General features: G+C 45.1%; 1 protein-coding gene and 1 pseudogene across 1 annotated transcript; one reads left to right on the top strand and one right to left on the bottom strand.

The window, feature by feature from the left end:
* Positions 1-3,253: 3,253 nt before the first annotated feature.
* Positions 3,254-14,269, top strand: LOC117866423 (DNA-directed RNA polymerase II subunit RPB1). Its single transcript, XM_072295733.1, has 14 exons — positions 3,254-4,031; positions 5,058-5,321; positions 5,867-6,166; positions 6,252-6,410; positions 6,525-6,686; positions 6,824-7,044; positions 7,130-7,271; positions 7,363-7,698; positions 7,784-8,070; positions 8,172-8,430; positions 8,552-11,739; positions 11,826-11,897; positions 11,998-12,057; positions 12,153-14,269. Exons 1-14 carry the CDS (start codon positions 3,948-3,950, stop codon positions 12,226-12,228), a joined length of 5,610 nt encoding a protein of 1,869 aa, XP_072151834.1. The 5' UTR covers positions 3,254-3,947; the 3' UTR covers positions 12,229-14,269.
* Positions 14,270-15,145: 876 nt separating this feature from the next.
* Positions 15,146-17,031, bottom strand: LOC117834428 (F-box protein At1g67340-like; annotated as a pseudogene).
* Between the last annotated feature and the right edge of the window lie 280 nt (positions 17,032-17,311).

The raw sequence follows: 17,311 nt of genomic DNA, 5'->3' as shown, positions 1-17,311 counted from the left end.
CCCGAATAGTTAGTTCTGGTTGATTTTTCGGGATTTATGTGCCTTACCAACCGGGACTAAAGGTGAGTTTTCCACCAGTGACTCGTTCACCCATGAACACAACCATTATCACCTGTGCAGTCTTGTTTACAAATTACACCTGATTCATTCCAAAAAAAAATCTATACTCTATTCTAATTGTAAGCCACATGCGCATGCACATCAAGTTCTTGTGATTCAGAAAATAAAAAAGCAGGGAAAACAGCAGTATAAATGAAGGAGGGCTCACCTTGCTCCACAAGATCGAACCAGAAAATGCTAGAGCCAACTCCAATTTGGTGAACGAATCAGAGATCAGGGGACATGGACAGCTACCACCTGATTCCAGCGATTATGGAAGCAGTTGACCGCCGAATCTACATGATCTGCTTTTGTTCACTGATGTGGTCACCATCATCATAGTTTTTGTTTAATCTTTCACTGATCAATTCGCCAGTATTAAGGAAACAAGAGATGCACGCGTTGTTAAGAGACTTAAATGAAAAGGAAACAATGAAGGAGGGCTACGTGCATAAAACCGGACATGGTGGTAAAATACATCTACGTGGAGTATATGTGACTGTAGATGCACACAATTAACAAGTTCGTGTATCCATTTGTATATTTTTCTACTTGTTGTATGGTAGGAACAATTTACTCTTATAATGAAGTATGGAAGGTGAAGAACTCTGTTGAAAGACTTAAGTTCTTTCAGCTGATATTGCTGCTGAAGAACTTTTCTTCATTTCTACCTATTGTCTTTGGTTAATAGTTACTCCCTCCATTCCATATGCACCTAAATATAATGTATGTCTAGATACATAAAGATATCTATGAACCTAGAAAAGTCAAAACGACTTACAATTTGAAACGGAGGAAGTATCTTTCACCCATGCTTTCTAACACTCAAAATCCAGCCAACTAACTGCAATCCAATTGTTTGGTGACGCTAACTGATTATACTCCTATGATTTATCTGAACTACATAATGCAGAAATAGGTTCTGAAACTAGAGCCTTTACGTGCATGACATGATTGTCATTGAACGAAAATGAGTATACTCCTATGAATCTATGATCATTATCTGAAGTAATGCACAATTAATTGGTTCTGAAACTAGAACCTTTACATGCATGACTCGCTTGTCATTAGAAATGAGTATACTCCTATTATTGCAATCTGATCTACATAATGCATAATATATTCTGAAACTAGAGCCTCTATATGCATGACATGCCTTACATAGTAGCTGTCACTGAAAATGAGACTGACATGAACTCTACATAGATCTCTAACTAGCACATATTCTATAAGTATTTGCCAGTATGTGCATTACTGATATACATAGTACTTAGTCTTAGTACAATTATTTCACAGATTGCACAGGAGTTATTTTGATCAAAGTTACTGCATGGTTGAGCTCCTGGCAATCTAAGTGTTAACATATAGTTTCCAGAACACGTAGGGTCTAATAAGCATAAAAAGCTAAATAATAGTTGTCTTTGCTGAGCAATGGGCGTATGCCAATATTCGCATCAAAAGGATAGACCTATGCCTTGCTTCCAAGTAATTTGCTAATCAGCATGTCTAAGACGGATTGTAAGTAATTTATACTGCAAAACCTGGACTCGTATTTATTGGGTTTTTTCTCCTCACAAGGTCGTCCCGAGGATACTGCAGTTCCAAGCAAAAAATAGTATTAAACTTTGTGTTCTCTCTGCTTCTATTGATATCTCATAGAAGTACTCCTGTTTCTCTCAAAAGCCTTGCTATACTCACCTGAGCAAACTTGGTGTTAATCAGATAGTACATACTACAGTAAGTGCTGCTAAATTACATAGAGAGACAATACAAGCATAATGAATATATCCAAAGATTTGGAGCTAAGGTAGTCCGCATTTCTCAAGAGTTGACAGCTTTGGTAGCATTCTACATCATGCTTAGTAGTATTTCTTGGTGTTTCATTTCGTTAGGCTTGTAATATGTGAAAAAAGTAGCAACTTCTTTGGATACATTACTAGATGAACAAATTTCTAGGCTCTGTTTTCGGTTTATCTGTGCACTGGATCTTGCAGACATATATGCTTTGTGCCCGTTCTGAAATCAGAACGCTGAACTGTTAATCTTTCCAAAAGAAACCAACCACCATTTCTTTGATATTTGACAGTATATGATAATCCAAGCTCAAAATTCTTCTATCTGATGTTTCACTTGTGCTTCATTTAGCGTTAAACACAAAACCTTCATTGAACAACTTGCCGAGGGCAAATAAAGAAAGAACCGAGGGCAAAGACCATTTGACCCATGAGGCTCATGCTGGCGTCGTTAATCAAAGATCCATCGTTACAGATGCACCGGCCATGGTGTCAGTTAGTGAATGATGCAACTGCTCCAGACCCTGGAACAGAGCTTCCTCTGCCAGCTGCAATGAGTGATGAAAATCGCAGATGTTCCGAGGAGTGCGCGGCAACACCGCGCATGTGTTTCTAGTGACACATATGGAAACTGCTATGGAAAGATTGCTCAAGCAGTAGCTAAATTTGAACAAATAATCTACCATTAATTTTCATGTGTTTCAGATATATTAAAAGATGCGCATCGTATATGTTGTTACAGTAATAATTTGATCAAAAGATGTCCTCCAGTTACATAAAAGGGTAGTTAAGCCGTTAAGCGTTTGTATAAGCTCCTTTTTTTCACCGAAGAAATGCTGGACGAAAGAGATACTCCATCTCAACGCTTTGGATTTGACAATCATAACAGCCAGCTGCATACGGTGATCAAACTTGGATGGAGATCACAGACACACACCATTTGTTTTCATTGTCTATTTATAATTAATTGACCATATGATTTTCTTTTTCTTCATGTGGATTTTCAATTTGTGAAATGTAGTATGCAACAACATTGGTGACCTGAAGCATGTTGTGAAAACAGGTTTTGTCTGGTAATCTAAAAACAATATGTGTTTTCATGATCTTCTTATTGTCTTGAAAATTTTTCGGCTCCTGTGACAACGCACGAGCAAAGACCTAGTGGAATAACTTGATCCAATTGATTTGGCACCCTATTATTAACAGTAAACTGGAAAACAGATAGTTGGAACCTACATGGGCAAGAACAAACATAGCACACAGTAATCTCTACTGCAAGCAGCCTTATAAAATCTGTTTGAGCATCTAATTTTACCTCGGTTGGTGTTGTGTGAGAGATCTCCAACAGAAGTTCTACCACCGTCTCTCGAATCCATTTATGTTAGCCTGCACACAAAACATTTATCACCAAATTAACACACGTTTACATTAATCAGCTGTACAACACGGTGGGTTTTATAGTTATATACCTCATACATTTCCCCATGGTTTTTTTGATTTCCCCATGGTTATATGCAATCGCTCGTGAAATAAATAAATGTGGGAAACATTTTTTTGATTTTCAGACGACGACAGGAAATAATTATTTCTATCAACGGTCCACTGAGCTTCAGCCCAGCCCATGACTTCGAGCCGGCCCACAAGCCCAACCCCTCCACCGACCACACAAGCTCCCCTTACCGCGTTAATCCCCGACGAATCCCACCGGCCTCATCTCTACCGTCCCTTCCCCATCCAACAGCTCACACACCCTCCCCAAAGGCGGTTTCCCTCCCGCCCCGTCCCACCTCCCCGCACGCAGTCCACGAGCACCACGCCTCCCCGCACGGCCGCCCCGCCTCTCTCCCGTGCACCGCCCCCACGGACCCACAGCGCCCGAGGAGACTCCCGCCGGCTCACCCCGCGGCGCACGCTAGGCCTATAAACAATCTGCTCCCGCAACCGCACCCCTCCCTTCTTTTTCCCCATCCCAAACCCGCCGACGCAGGCGAACCAATCTGCTCGGGTCCGGGTCGTCGGCGCCGCCGCGCTCGCGTGGGGGGAAGAGGAGTCGGGATGGACGCGAGGTTCCCGTACTCGCCGGCCGAGACGGCCAAGGTGGAGCTCGTGCAGTTCGGCGTCCTCAGCCCCGACGAGATCGTAATGCCCCCTCCCGCGCTGCTTGAATTTGCTGTTCGAATTCGAGCGGGCTGGGTGGTTTGGGGGGATTAGGACTTGGGAGCTCAGGGGTTGCTTGGCGAGTTGGTGCGACGAGCTTGGATTTGATGGGAGGAGGCTAATTGGACACTACGGATGTAATCTGTGAGGGGGTTTGAGTGGATTCAGCTTGACGGGTGCTTGGGTTGTTGAGTTGGTGCTCTGGTAAATTTGGGGAACCTAGAACGTGTGCAACTCAAGGAACTCCCGTACCCTAAAATTTGAACAAATTGATGTAACTGTGGAGGTTTATGGTATGGTTTGAACTGATTTTGACTTGTAGTGTGGATGGAGTTTGAAGTTAGCACTTGTACTCTGTATAAAATTGAATAGTAATTGCACTCTGTGCTTGGTTGGTTGAGTTGGTGCTATGGTAAATTTTGGGAACCTAGAACGTGTGCAACCAAACGAACTCGGGTACCCTTAAATTTAAGCAAATTGAAGAAAATGTGTTGTACTGTTGCTGTAACTGTGGAGCTTTACGGTTTGGTTTGAACTGATCTGCACTTGTAGCGTGGATGCTGGAGTTTGAAGTCAGCCCTTGTACTCCGCATAAAATTCAATAGCCTTGCACTCTGCATAAAATTCAGTAGAAATTGTACTGTTGTGACTTAACATGGGAGGTTAAACTTTGGTTTTGTGCCTCCCCTGTTTGTGCATATCCATATATGGGTATAATGATGAACTCGATTGTCTATAATGATTTTCATTAAAGTTTAATTGCAACTGGAAGTCTGAACTGGAAAGTATAGAACAATGGTTATGTTTGTTATAACTGCTCTGGTACAGCTGAACGCAATATTTGTGTTACATAATGTTTACATGCCATTGATGATAGATTTAATAGTTTGCCTTATTAGGCTACGTTGTACTGCTTCAATAGAAGAAATGTTGAAACATTTGCAATGCATGTACAACAAAATTCAGAGGGTACAATTTAATGGTGAATTTATATATGTGTATTTGCAGAGGCAAATGTCGGTGGTGCAAATACAATATGCAGAGACTATGGAGAAGGGGAAGCCGAAGACCGGTGGGCTTAGTGACCCTCGGATGGGGACTATCGACCGGAAAATCAAGTGCGAGACATGCATGGCTGGGATGGCAGAGTGCCCAGGTCACTTTGGTCACCTTGAGCTGGCCAAGCCGATGTTCCACATCGGTTTCATCAAAACTGTTCTTTCCATTATGCGCTGTGTTTGCTTCAACTGCTCCAAGATCCTTGCTGATGAGGTACCCCTTGGTTTGGTTACTACTTACTACACAGGATGTTGTGTGCGCGTGTTACCTGACTATACAGAAATCAGTTTTGTTTTTAATTTGAATCACACTGAACTCATAATTGCCTTCTGTATCCTGACATGACATTAGTGAATCAAATTATCTTTTTATTAGTACCTCATCAAGCTCTATTGAGGTTTGTTCTTATCCACAGTAGTCATGTCTAATGAAAAAAACTTGTAAAGACAGTATCAAGCTGAACACAGACTGACATTGTTTTAGCTGTAATTTATGGCCCCCTTAAGAACACAGATCTAATGTAAGACTCATGCAAATCTTAGAAGCAGACCATTCTTATTGCATTCGTGATATTTACCCACCCTAGCCACACAATATCTGGTGTTTTGCATAAAACAATCAGAATAATTAAATCTGACCATGAGCTAACTCTGGAGCTTTTCACAGAGTTCTTATTTATCTGTTGTCACATGTTTAGCCACTCTGCATTCTCATCATGTTTTTTTACATGTTATTTGACAGTAATGCTCGTGTTGCAGGATAATAACAAGTTCAAGCAGGCTCTCAAAATCAGGAACCCAAAGAATAGATTGAGGAGAATATATGATGCTTGCAAGACCAAAAAGTTCTGTGGCGGGGGTGATGACCCGTGTATTCAGGAGCAACAGGATACTCATGAGCCTGTAAAGAAAAGTGGCGGTTGTGGTGCTCAGCAGCCAAATATTACAGTCGACGGTATAAAGATGGTTGTGGAGTTCAAGGCATCAAAGAAGAAAAATGATGATAAAGAGCAACTCCCTGAGCCAGTGGAACGGAAGCAGATTCTCTCTGCTGAGAGGGTATCTATAACCAGTCCATTCAACAAGCTGTCATAAGGAATTTACTATAATCATGTGTTTTTTCTTACATGCCTTGTTGGACCAGGTCCTTGACGTTCTCAAGCGCATAAGTGATGAGGACTGTCTTCTGTTGGGTCTGAATCCCAAATTTGTCCGTCCAGATTGGATGATACTCCAGGTTCTTCCAATTCCTCCGCCGCCTGTTAGACCATCTGTCATGATGGGCACTTCTTCCAGAAGTGAGGTGAGCTTAATACCACTAATTATTTTGTGTCCAGTGTTATAGTGCATTGATGGATTGCAAATGCTCATTTGTTGCTCACTATTATTCTTCTGACCTTTCAGCTGCTTCTTACAGGATGATTTGACTCATCAATTAGCTATGATAATTCGGCACAATGAGAACTTCAGGAGGCAAGAGAGAAATGGAGCTCCAGCTCACATTATAACAGAGTTTGCTCAGTTGTTGCAATTTCACATTTCTACATACTTTGATAATGACCTTCCTGGCCAACCCAGGGTGAGTAATAAAAAAATTATTCTGCATGTTATTACTTATAATCAAATGCTAAGCTGTTGCCTGTTGCAATTTCACATGTCATATTACTTTGGTTTTGCTAAGTTATCATTTTCTATTTTTTCCCTCCAAATGATCAGGCCACGCAGCGTTCTGGAAGGCCTATTAAATCAATTTGCAGCAGGTTGAAAGCAAAAGAAGGCCGGGTTAGAGGAAATTTGATGGGGAAGCGAGTTGATTTCTCAGCCCGCACTGTTATCACACCAGATCCAAATATTAACATTGATGAATTAGGTGTGCCATGGAGTATTGCTTTGAACCTGACATATCCAGAAACTGTCACTCCATATAACATTGAGAGGTAAACCAGTTCACTGTTATTGAGGAGGCACCATAAGTAACTACTGTATTTGCTGATTACTTGCATCCAAATCCAATGATCTCAGGTTAAAAGAACTTGTAGAATATGGGCCTCACCCTCCCCCAGGGAAGACAGGTGCAAAGTACATTATCAGGGAAGATGGTCAGAGGCTTGATCTACGTTACGTGAAGAAAAGCAGCGATCTGCATTTGGAGCTTGGTTACAAGGTGAGTACTGACTTCATTGTAATTGTAGCACACTAGCACTGATGCTGTTTTTTTGCATGTTTTCTTTACCATTTTGTGCCTGATCACCCAGGTGGAGAGGCACCTCAATGATGGAGATTTTGTTCTTTTCAATCGGCAACCAAGTCTACACAAAATGTCTATTATGGGGCATCGTATCAAAATTATGCCCTACTCAACTTTTCGGTTGAATTTGTCTGTTACTTCACCATACAATGCTGATTTTGACGGTGATGAAATGAATATGCATGTTCCCCAGTCGTTTGAGACCAGAGCCGAAGTTCTAGAGTTGATGATGGTGCCAAAATGTATCGTGTCTCCACAATCAAATAGGCCTGTGATGGGTATTGTCCAGGACACGCTGCTTGGTTGTCGCAAAATCACCAAAAGGGACACTCTCATTGATAAGGTTAATAATGATAAACTCTACTTACCTCTCCCGTAGTATTTCCTGTTAAGTTTTATAGTTTAATGTTGTGAAGAATTCATTCCAGGATGTATTCATGAATATCTTGATGTGGTGGGAAGATTTTGATGGAAAGATTCCTGCTCCTGCCATTCTGAAACCAAGACCTATTTGGACTGGAAAACAAGTTTTCAACCTCATTATCCCCAAGAAAATAAATTTAATACGGTTTTCTTCCTGGCATTCTGAAAATGAAACAAGATTTATTACTCCTGGTGATACTGTGGTCAGGATAGAGAAGGGAGAGCTTCTATCTGGTACACTTTGCAAAAAGACTCTGGGAACAGGCGCTGGAAGTCTTATTCATGTTATTTGGTAATTATGCTTCAATTAAATATTTGATTCATAAGTTGCATGGTTTAGTAATTTTCCTCCTTTGTTTCTACTATGCAATTTCCATTTTAATTTCTTTGCAGGGAAGAGGTTGGTCCAGATGCTGCACGCAGGTTCTTAGGTCATACACAGTGGCTTGTCAACTACTGGCTTCTTCAAATTGGTTTCAGTATTGGAATAGGGGATGCGATTGCAGATGCAGCCACCATGGAGAAGATTAATAAGACAATTTCTGATGCTAAGAATGCTGTGAAGGATCTTATTAAAAAACCACATGACAAGCAGTTGGAAGCTGAGCCAGGACGCACAATGATGGAATCTTTTGAAAATCAAGTAAATAAGGTAGTTGTTTGCCTCCTTGATTATAGATTGCTTTTATTTTATAGGTCTTCCAATTAACCAAGAGCATTATCTACCTCTCAGTTGAGTTGTTTGACTTCAAACCATTCTCTTTCCATTCCAGGTTCTCAATAAGGCTCGTGATGATGCCGGAAGCAGTGCTCAGAATAGCTTGTCTGAGAGCAACAATTTGAAGGCTATGGTCACTGCAGGCTCAAAAGGCAGTTTCATTAACATTTCGCAAATGGCTGCTTGTGTTGGACAGCAGAATGTTGAAGGAAAGCGGATCCCATTTGGTTTCAGTGGCCGAACATTGCCACATTTCACGAAAGATGACTATGGTCCTGAAAGTCGTGGATTTGTGGAGAACTCTTACCTTCGGGGTCTAACACCGCAAGAATTTTTCTTTCACGCTATAGGTGGTAGAGAAGGTCTGATTGATACGGCTGTGAAGACTTCTGAGACTGGGTATATCCAACGCAGGCTTGTGAAAGCTATGGAGGACATCATGGTAAAATATGATGGTACCGTTAGAAATTCCTTGGGAGATGTCATTCAGTTCCTATATGGGGAAGATGGCATGGATGCTGTTTGGATTGAAGAACAGAAGTTGGACTCTTTGCAGTTGAAAAAGGATGAGTTTGATAATCTATTCCGCTATAAGCTGGATGATGAGAACTGGAGGCCTGACTACCTGCTGCCTGTCCATGTTGATGATTTGAAGACCATCATTGAATTCAGAAGTGTGTTAGAGGCAGAGGTTCAGAAGCTAGAAGCTGACCGGTTCCAGCTTGGGACTGAGATTGCTACAAACGGTGCTAATACGTGGCCTATGCCTGTCAACCTCAAGCGGCTTATCTGGAATGCCCAGAAGACATTCAAGATTGACACCAGAACATGTTCGGACATGCACCCGATGGAAATTGTGGAAGCAATAGATAAGCTGCAAGAAAGACTTAAAGTTGTGCATGGTGATGATGCTCTGAGTATTGAGGCACAGAAGAATGCAACTTTGTTCTTCAATATCCATCTTCGCGCCACATTTGCTAGTAAGAGGGTCTTGAGTGAATACAGGCTTACAAGGGAAGCATTTGAATGGATTGTTGATGAGATTGTGTCCAGGTTTTCACAGTCTTTGGTGGCCCCAGGTGAAATGATAGGATGTGTGGCCGCTCAGTCCATTGGGGAACCAGCGACTCAAATGACCCTGAATACCTTCCATTATGCTGGTGTCAGTGCCAAGAATGTTACTCTTGGAGTTCCCAGGCTGAGAGAGATCATTAATGTTGCCAAGAAGATAAAAACTCCATCATTGTCTGTTTACCTAAAGCCTGAGGTGAACAAGAATAAAGAATTGGCTAAGGATGTCCAATGTGCTTTGGAGTACACCACATTGCGCAGTGTGACCCATGCTACTGAGGTTTGGTATGATCCTGATCCTACGGAGACAATCATTGAAGAGGATGTGGAATTTGTCCGATCGTATTATGAAATGCCTGATGAGGATATTGACCTGGATAAGATTTCTCCTTGGCTGCTGCGTATTGAGCTTGATCGTGAGATGATGGTTGATAAGAAGTTGAGCATGGCTGATATCGCTGAGAAGATCAATCGTGAGTTTGAGGATGACTTATCATGCATATTTAGTGATGATAACGCAGATAAGCTTATCCTTCGTCTGCGCATCACAAATGATGAGGCTTCAAATGGAGATATGCGAGATGAGTCTGCCGAGGATGATGTCTTCCTCAAGAAGATAGAGAGTAACATGCTGACAGAGATGGCTCTTGGAGGCATTCCGAATATTAGCGAGGTGTTCATAAAGAACGTTAAGATTAATAAATTTGATGAAAATGGTGGTTTCAAATCAGTTGAAGAGTGGATGCTTGATACAGATGGTGTCAATCTCTTGGCTGTCATGGGCCATGGGGATGTTGATGCTACAAGAACAACAAGTAACCACTTGATTGAAGTGATTGAGGTTCTTGGAATTGAGGCTGTCCGTCGGGTCCTCCTGGATGAACTTCGGGTGGTCATATCTTTTGATGGATCATATGTAAACTATAGGCATCTGGCAATTCTTTGCGATACAATGACATACAGAGGTCACCTGATGGCTATTACAAGGCATGGTATTAATCGCAATGACACAGGACCTCTTATGAGATGTTCTTTTGAAGAGACTGTGGATATCTTGCTTGATGCCGCTGTTTATGCTGAATCTGACCACCTGAGAGGTGTCACAGAGAACATTATGCTTGGCCAGCTTGCTCCTATTGGTACTGGAGGCTGCACACTATTTCTGAATGACCAGATGCTGGAAAAGGTTATTGAACTTCAACTCCCAAGCTATGTGGAAGGTCTGGACTTTGGCATAACACCAGCACCTTCACCCCTCTCTGGAACACCATATCATGAAGGAATGATGTCGCCAAGTTATCTGATGAGTCCAGACTTCAGGGCTTCCCCCATTGATACAAATGCTTCTTTCTCGCCATATGTCAGGGATATGGCGTTATCACCTGTCCCTTCACAAGGTTACTCTCAATACTCAGGGGGATACAGTCGATCTCCAAGTTCTAGCTCTGGAAACAGTTACAACCCCATTTCTCCATCGTACAGTCCTGTATCACCAATTTATATTCCTATTTCTCAAGCATACACTCCTGCATCACAACTTAATGCTCCTACTTCAACATCATATAGTCCAGTAAGCCCAATTTACTCACCCACAACTCCAGTTTACACCCCAACGAGCCCGGTTTACTCACAAATTCCTTCATACTCGCCCACATCTCCAATCTATGATCCTTTATCTCCTAGCTATAGTCCTACATCAAGCTATAATCCTGCTTCTCCAAATTACAGTCCCACTTCACCAGTTTATAGTCCAACCACGGCAACATATAGCCCTACATCTCCTGCATACAGCCCCACAGCGCCTTCATATAGCCCAGCATCACCATCATACAGCCCAACATCACCATTCTATAGCCCTACGTCTCCATCATACAGTCCTTCATCACCCTCACACAGTCCAGCATCACCATCATACAGCCCAACATCACCATTTTATAGCCCTACGTCTCTATCATACAGTCCTTCATTGCCCTCGTACAGCCCAGCATCACCTACATACAGCCCTACATCGCCTGGGTACAGCCCGACCTCACCAAGTTACAGTCCAACATCGCCAAACTACAGCCCAACTTCACCAAGCTACAATCCTTCGTCTGCCAAGTATTCTCCAAGCACTTACTCTCCAAGCAGCCCAAGGATGACTCCAGACAGCCAGATTTCTCCAGACTACAGGTACCTGATAATATCCATGCTTCCTTTGTTGATCTGTGTTCATATATGTATGTATGGATTGCTTATATTACTGTTTTCAATTTTAGCGCAACTTCACCGACATACTCACCGACTTCACCAACGTATTCACTACCAAGTCCATCATACAGCCCAACCAGGTGAGCCCCATTTAGTTTCCATCATGTGTGCTCCATTTCAGTCGTATGTTCCTCGCTTGGAGGTTTGTGGGTTTTCTAAGGCATTACCTGACTTGTGCAGCCCAATTGACAACTCTGGAGGACCCAGTCCAGATTACAGCCCAACTTCTCCAAACTACAGGTAATCTAACACAGCATTAGAAATATATCCACCTGCCTGTCCTGAAAGACATCATTAGTCACATTTCTGAATTACTTCCCACTGTGAAACCCTAGTGGAAGTGCAGACTCGGACTACTCTCCAGCATGCACTCGCAAAACTGACAACAAGGGCAGTGAGAGCACTCGATGAAGCGCTGAGAAAGAGTGTTGATGGCTGCAGAGGAAGAAACTAGTCCATTGCGCCACACTTCTGTTTCTTTCTGATTCTGTACGGTTGGAGACTGAACGATATAGATGAATGGAAGAAATAAACATGGAGTTCTGGTTCTCGAACTCTTGGAACTAATGTAGATGTTCAAATGGTATCTTGCAGGAGTTCCAAAATTGTATTCTCTGAACTTTGTTAGTAAGTGACTAGGAGCCAATTATGCCGTTTGTGGGAGCCATATCAAGAAATGCTTCTGAAATTCGTTTTCAAAGTTCTGTTCCATATGCCCTTCTTCTATCTTTGTAGTTTTAGATACAATAATGATAAAATCTAAATCACAGAGAATACATGTAGACTTTTCCCAGGTTCATGAATTCAGTATTAGAAACATACAGAAGCACCAAGGTAAAGTTGGATCTAGTTTACTATATTTCAGTTTCCACAATGTGATTCAGATTGGGAGACTCGTGGCTTCAATCTGAGTTTGCCAGATTCAAGCTGTAGGATTTGATGAAATCATGATCGAGGCATATGGTAAGATTTAACTTCTTTTATACTTTATTTCTTTTTTCTCCATTCCTTCCATAGCTAGTGAGATATTTATGTTGTCTAGAATATGGGTAAATAGCTTGTCAGTAACTTTCAGTCCCGTAGAGGATCAGTTGCTTGGAACTTTGCAATTCTAGAGCTGTAATTAAGCTAATGCAAACTATTGACAGCTGCTAGTTTGTCGGTCCACAGTGCTTACTGCTGTCATTTACCATTTACCATGCATTTATCTTGCTGCTTTACTATATATTTTGTGTGGCATCTGAGACCTATACTGATGCAGGGTTTGTCCAAATTAGATTACATCTGAATTAGATATGAAGTCACCAAGCCTGTCTGCCGAAAGGATCCACTGCTTATATTATTACGCCACCACTGCACAACTTCTTGGGAGAAGGCTGTGCTTAACTCTTTTTCCACTCTGCAAGTTTCTGATAGAATTTGATCTGCTGCCTGTTTATATATGATATAATACTGAGATGAGATTCTTTTTTTATTCATCCTTTTTTTACTAAGGTTAAGTGGAGAAATTTTTAATCTATGTTAATGGTATCCATCTCAGAGACATCAAGAAGCAGATCCTGGTGATAGGGTATTGGAGCAGGAAACTGGAACCAAGAAGGTTCTAGAGGAAAAGTTGGATAAGCAAATTGTGCTGACGAGCTATTTGAGAAAAGGTTACTCTGCTTTGGCCCTCACAGTTTGCCTCTTACTTTAAAAATGTCAAGATTTGCTACTTTTAAATATGCTTTGCAGCGCATATCTGCAATTTATTGCTAAGATAAATGGGGTAAAAATTGTACAACAGACCTGCATGTTCAAATTGTTGAATTAATGAGTTCATTGGCTTCTTGGCATATATGCGCATTTTATTGGTAAACTGAATTCATATGCTTGCTGTAGTTGACTTGGCTAATGTATCCTCATTCATAATTTTTGATGCAAAATTGCAGATTATCCAAACACATCTAAATATTTCAGTACCTCCACTGGCACTGGTGCTACAAACTGCACCACATCTCGTCAGGTCAGTACCGTTTGAGCCGTTTGATTGTTACTTTGAACTCCAATAGTCTCATTTGCTTGCCGAAAATGAAGGGCACATCTGGAGGATCAAGCGGAAGTCCTACAACCAATGGTGCTGCTAGAGGTTGGACAAGGAAAAGTGACCCTGAATGAAGCTCATACAGAAGAGCGCATGCCGATCAGGCAGGCCTGTAGCGTAACCTTTAACATCTCGGCTAGCTTAGTTTTGCCGAACCGGTGGTGACTTTTGCTTATCTGAGCATGTCGTGCCCTTTTATGTAGTCTAAAACATTGTGGGTGTGGGGTGTACATATGGCTATTTGTGACTTCTGAACTTGTAGTCTTGTAGAACATGTGGACTTGGGGAGTGGAGAAATAGCTGGATGTTTAGTGGATCATGGCGTGTTGCTCTGCCTGTTGGAAATGGAGTATGATCTGTATTCTGATATGTTATTTGATTGCCACTTGTTTCCCTTCAAAATACTGTTAAATGCACTTATTTATAAAAACAATTGTTTAACGGAACTGGTCGGTGCATAAACATTCGGAAGATCATTTTAGGAGCTCTCGAGTGCAAAATGGAAAAAAAAATGATCTACAAACTTAAATGTAAAGGAATAATAGTAGGACGTGCAAAAGAAGAATCCCAAGTGTCACGGGGAACAGCTGCATCAGTGCGTTTCTTCAATCTCTGTCTTCCATCCCCAAATTTGGAGAATCCATGGCCCAACGACACCTGATTGCAATGCAATGCTCGTGATTCAACGTCAAACCGCAATAGTTTCTCAAGTCATTGCCATCGTCTCATGAGTGTTGACCAGCGAGATCTCCGGTGCCGGAGCGAAGGAGCCGTTGGACTAAGAAGGATTCTCTCGAGCTAGTTCGCCGGCAAGCATTGGCGCCAGCTGCCTTCTTGCTGTACCCACGGGCGTAGCACAGGTACCCGCACTGCTTCCAGCCAAGGCCGTCTCCGGTGGTTGCGCCACCGCCGAGGCAGAGCTCCTCTTCAACCGCGGAAGGACGACGGCGAGGTGATGGCCGTGCCGAAGCTGGTGCTGTGTCATCCTAGCTACCATCACGGCATCACCATCTGCTACCATACCCATGCTGCAGCGGCTTTTATGGCATGCAGCTCCTGTGGCATGCGGCTCCTCTATTTAGATATAGACTTGTCATCAGCTGCAGCGGCTCCTGTGGCATGCGGCTTCTGTGCGGTTTAACCTATTTTGATGGAACGGGGTGGGCAGGGTGATTAATTTATTTTTTGGGTGAGGGTGGGGCGGGTGATTAACCTTAGTTGCTGCGGGTAGGGGTCGGTACACCCCCCATTAGCAGACCTATGTTGGGCTACCACCATTAACATCCAAATTAAACAAACTCACTAATCATTATCATCCTAAATTCAAAATCAAACAAAAATAAACAAATATTCAGCAATTTCTAGAGTGGTGATCAAGGAATAAAGTCTTTCTAGTAACTTAATCCCTAGACTATTGCTACCGTACCTAACTGTATGCACAAATATGTACATGTGCGACGCACGCGTCGTCATCGAGCGGCGGCCAGCGTGCGTTCAGTCCGTGTTCCCGGCCCGGCGGCGAGCTAGCGGGCCGCGGCAGCCCCGCACTGGCCGCGGTGCGCGCGCTTCCAGTCCAGCGCCGGGCACGCGCGCGAGCAGTAGCTGGCGGACCCGCACGCCGAGCACCGCCGGAACTCGTGCCGCCGCGTTTCCCGCCGCCCACATCGCGCCTGCGAGCACAGGCGCAGCTCCTCCGCGTCGTCGCCGCCTTCTTTCGCCGCTGCCGCGCACTTCTTGGCGGTGGCCAGCGCCCACCACTCCACCATGAACCGGCTGGCCGCGTCGTCGCCGCCGCCGCGACGGCAGCGCGCCGAAGAGGAGCAGGAGGTGGCGCCCAGCTGCGGCGTCGCGGTGCGCGCCGTAGGCGTCATGGAGGCAGTGTCCGAGCTCGCGGAGCGCCGGGACGTGGCCGAGCCACGCGGCGCGCGCGCACGGCGTTGCCGCCGCCGCTGCCGTTGAACTGCAGGACGGCGAGCGCGTACAGCGCCGCCGCGTGCCCGCCGGACGCCGCGCGCGCCAGCAGCGCAGCCCCTTCGCCTGTTCCCGAGGCAGTAGAACGTCACCTGGTGATCGTATGAGAGCTGGCGGCGTCAAGAAACAGAGGCCGGCGCGGTCCAAGAAGCATAGCATCAGTACAGAGCAGGTCGCCGTGAGGTTAGCCGAGGAAGTAGCAGGCGTGTATGTTGCCGGCTGCCGCGCACGGCGCACCACCGCAGGAACCGGTGCGCCGCCTCGGACCACCTCCCCACGCGCAGGGACATGGCCGCCGCCGACGCCCGCGACATCAGCGCGGGGTGCTCCGCGAGCTCCCGGAACCTCCTGCACCTGCATGCGCGCGAGCACACGAGAAAATTCAGCACAAATTAACGACGGGACATCAGAACATCGATCGCACGAACGCGGGCCGAGACATGGTGCTCACGTCAGCGCGGCCGCGGCGAGGTCGGCGGGGCTCGCGGCGCGCGGCGCGTCCCCGGCGAGCACGAGGTCGTCGGGGAGCCGGTCGAACGCGTCGACGCCGCCGCCGTGGCCCAGCACCTGCTGCCCCTGCTTCGCCAGCAGCGCGGCGGGCGTCCTGCCACCCGCTCCCTTTGACCAAGCTCGAGCGCCTCGTCGGCTTCCTCATGGCAGCCGGCCGGCACCGGCACGGCGACGCGGCGAGGTGCAGAGTGCGGAGAGATCAGAGAGGGGGGACCCGGCAGAGGAAGTGGGGGGGCCCGCCACACGCGCGGAGACGCTAGGCGGACGCGTGGCGGTACGGAGGGAGGACTGCGGGGTGGTTGTTGGACGGATTTGCCCCACGGCGGCGTCGTTTGACCGGCCGCCGCAGCCGGGGGCGGCCGTTCGGGGACGAGTGGCGGGCGCGGCTCGTGGATGGCTGCATCGTTGTTATCGTTCCGACTTGCAGTCCGTGGCGTGCGTCTGTTCCTTGAACACCACCGTTGTTATCAGTCCGTGCTCTCGTCGCCGCGCTCTCGTCGCCGCGCTCGTCGGCCGAGAGCACTACACAGTACACAGTTACACACCCTAGGTCGTAGGGGAAGAATCTTCCATCGCCGGCGCCGGGGCTTCTGCACCCGATGCTGTCGAACAGGGGAAGCTGGTGCTGACCATCTCCTCCGCCACGCCATTGCTGATGTTGCTGCTCTTACGACGAGGGCGATGACACCGAGAGCGCCGATCGAGTACATCTCTCTGTATCTACACGTCGATCCTGATACGATTCCATCTACACGTCGGTTACGGTGTTCTAAGGGTTCGTTTGGTTGGACTGTGAGCTGTGAAAAAGTTGTTGTGGGCTGTGAGTTGTGGAAAAACTGCTGTGGGCTGTCAGATGTGAGAAAGCCGAAAGCTGTTTGATTGAAACAGCTGTGAGGCTGTAGGTTTGGCAAGAAAGGTCTGTAATACCCT

The sequence above is a fragment of the Setaria viridis genome, chromosome 8 (genome assembly GCF_005286985.2).
Source record: "Setaria viridis chromosome 8, Setaria_viridis_v4.0, whole genome shotgun sequence".
In the NCBI taxonomy this organism is placed as follows: Eukaryota; Viridiplantae; Streptophyta; class Magnoliopsida; order Poales; family Poaceae; genus Setaria; species Setaria viridis.
Note: the sequence above shows the minus strand (reverse complement) of the source record. Positions and strands in the feature narration are given on the sequence as shown.

Excerpts from the sequence above, each read along its gene's own strand:
- LOC117866423 (XM_072295733.1), top strand. The coding sequence starts at position 3,948 with ATGGACGCGAGGTTCCCGTACTCGCCGGCCGAGACGGCCAAGGTGGAG. Across the intron at positions 8,431-8,551 it reads TTGAAAATCAAGTAAATAAG|GTTCTCAATAAGGCTCGTGA; the intron begins GTAGTTGTTTGC and ends TTTCCATTCCAG. Across the intron at positions 11,898-11,997 it reads CCATCATACAGCCCAACCAG|CCCAATTGACAACTCTGGAG; the intron begins GTGAGCCCCATT and ends TGACTTGTGCAG.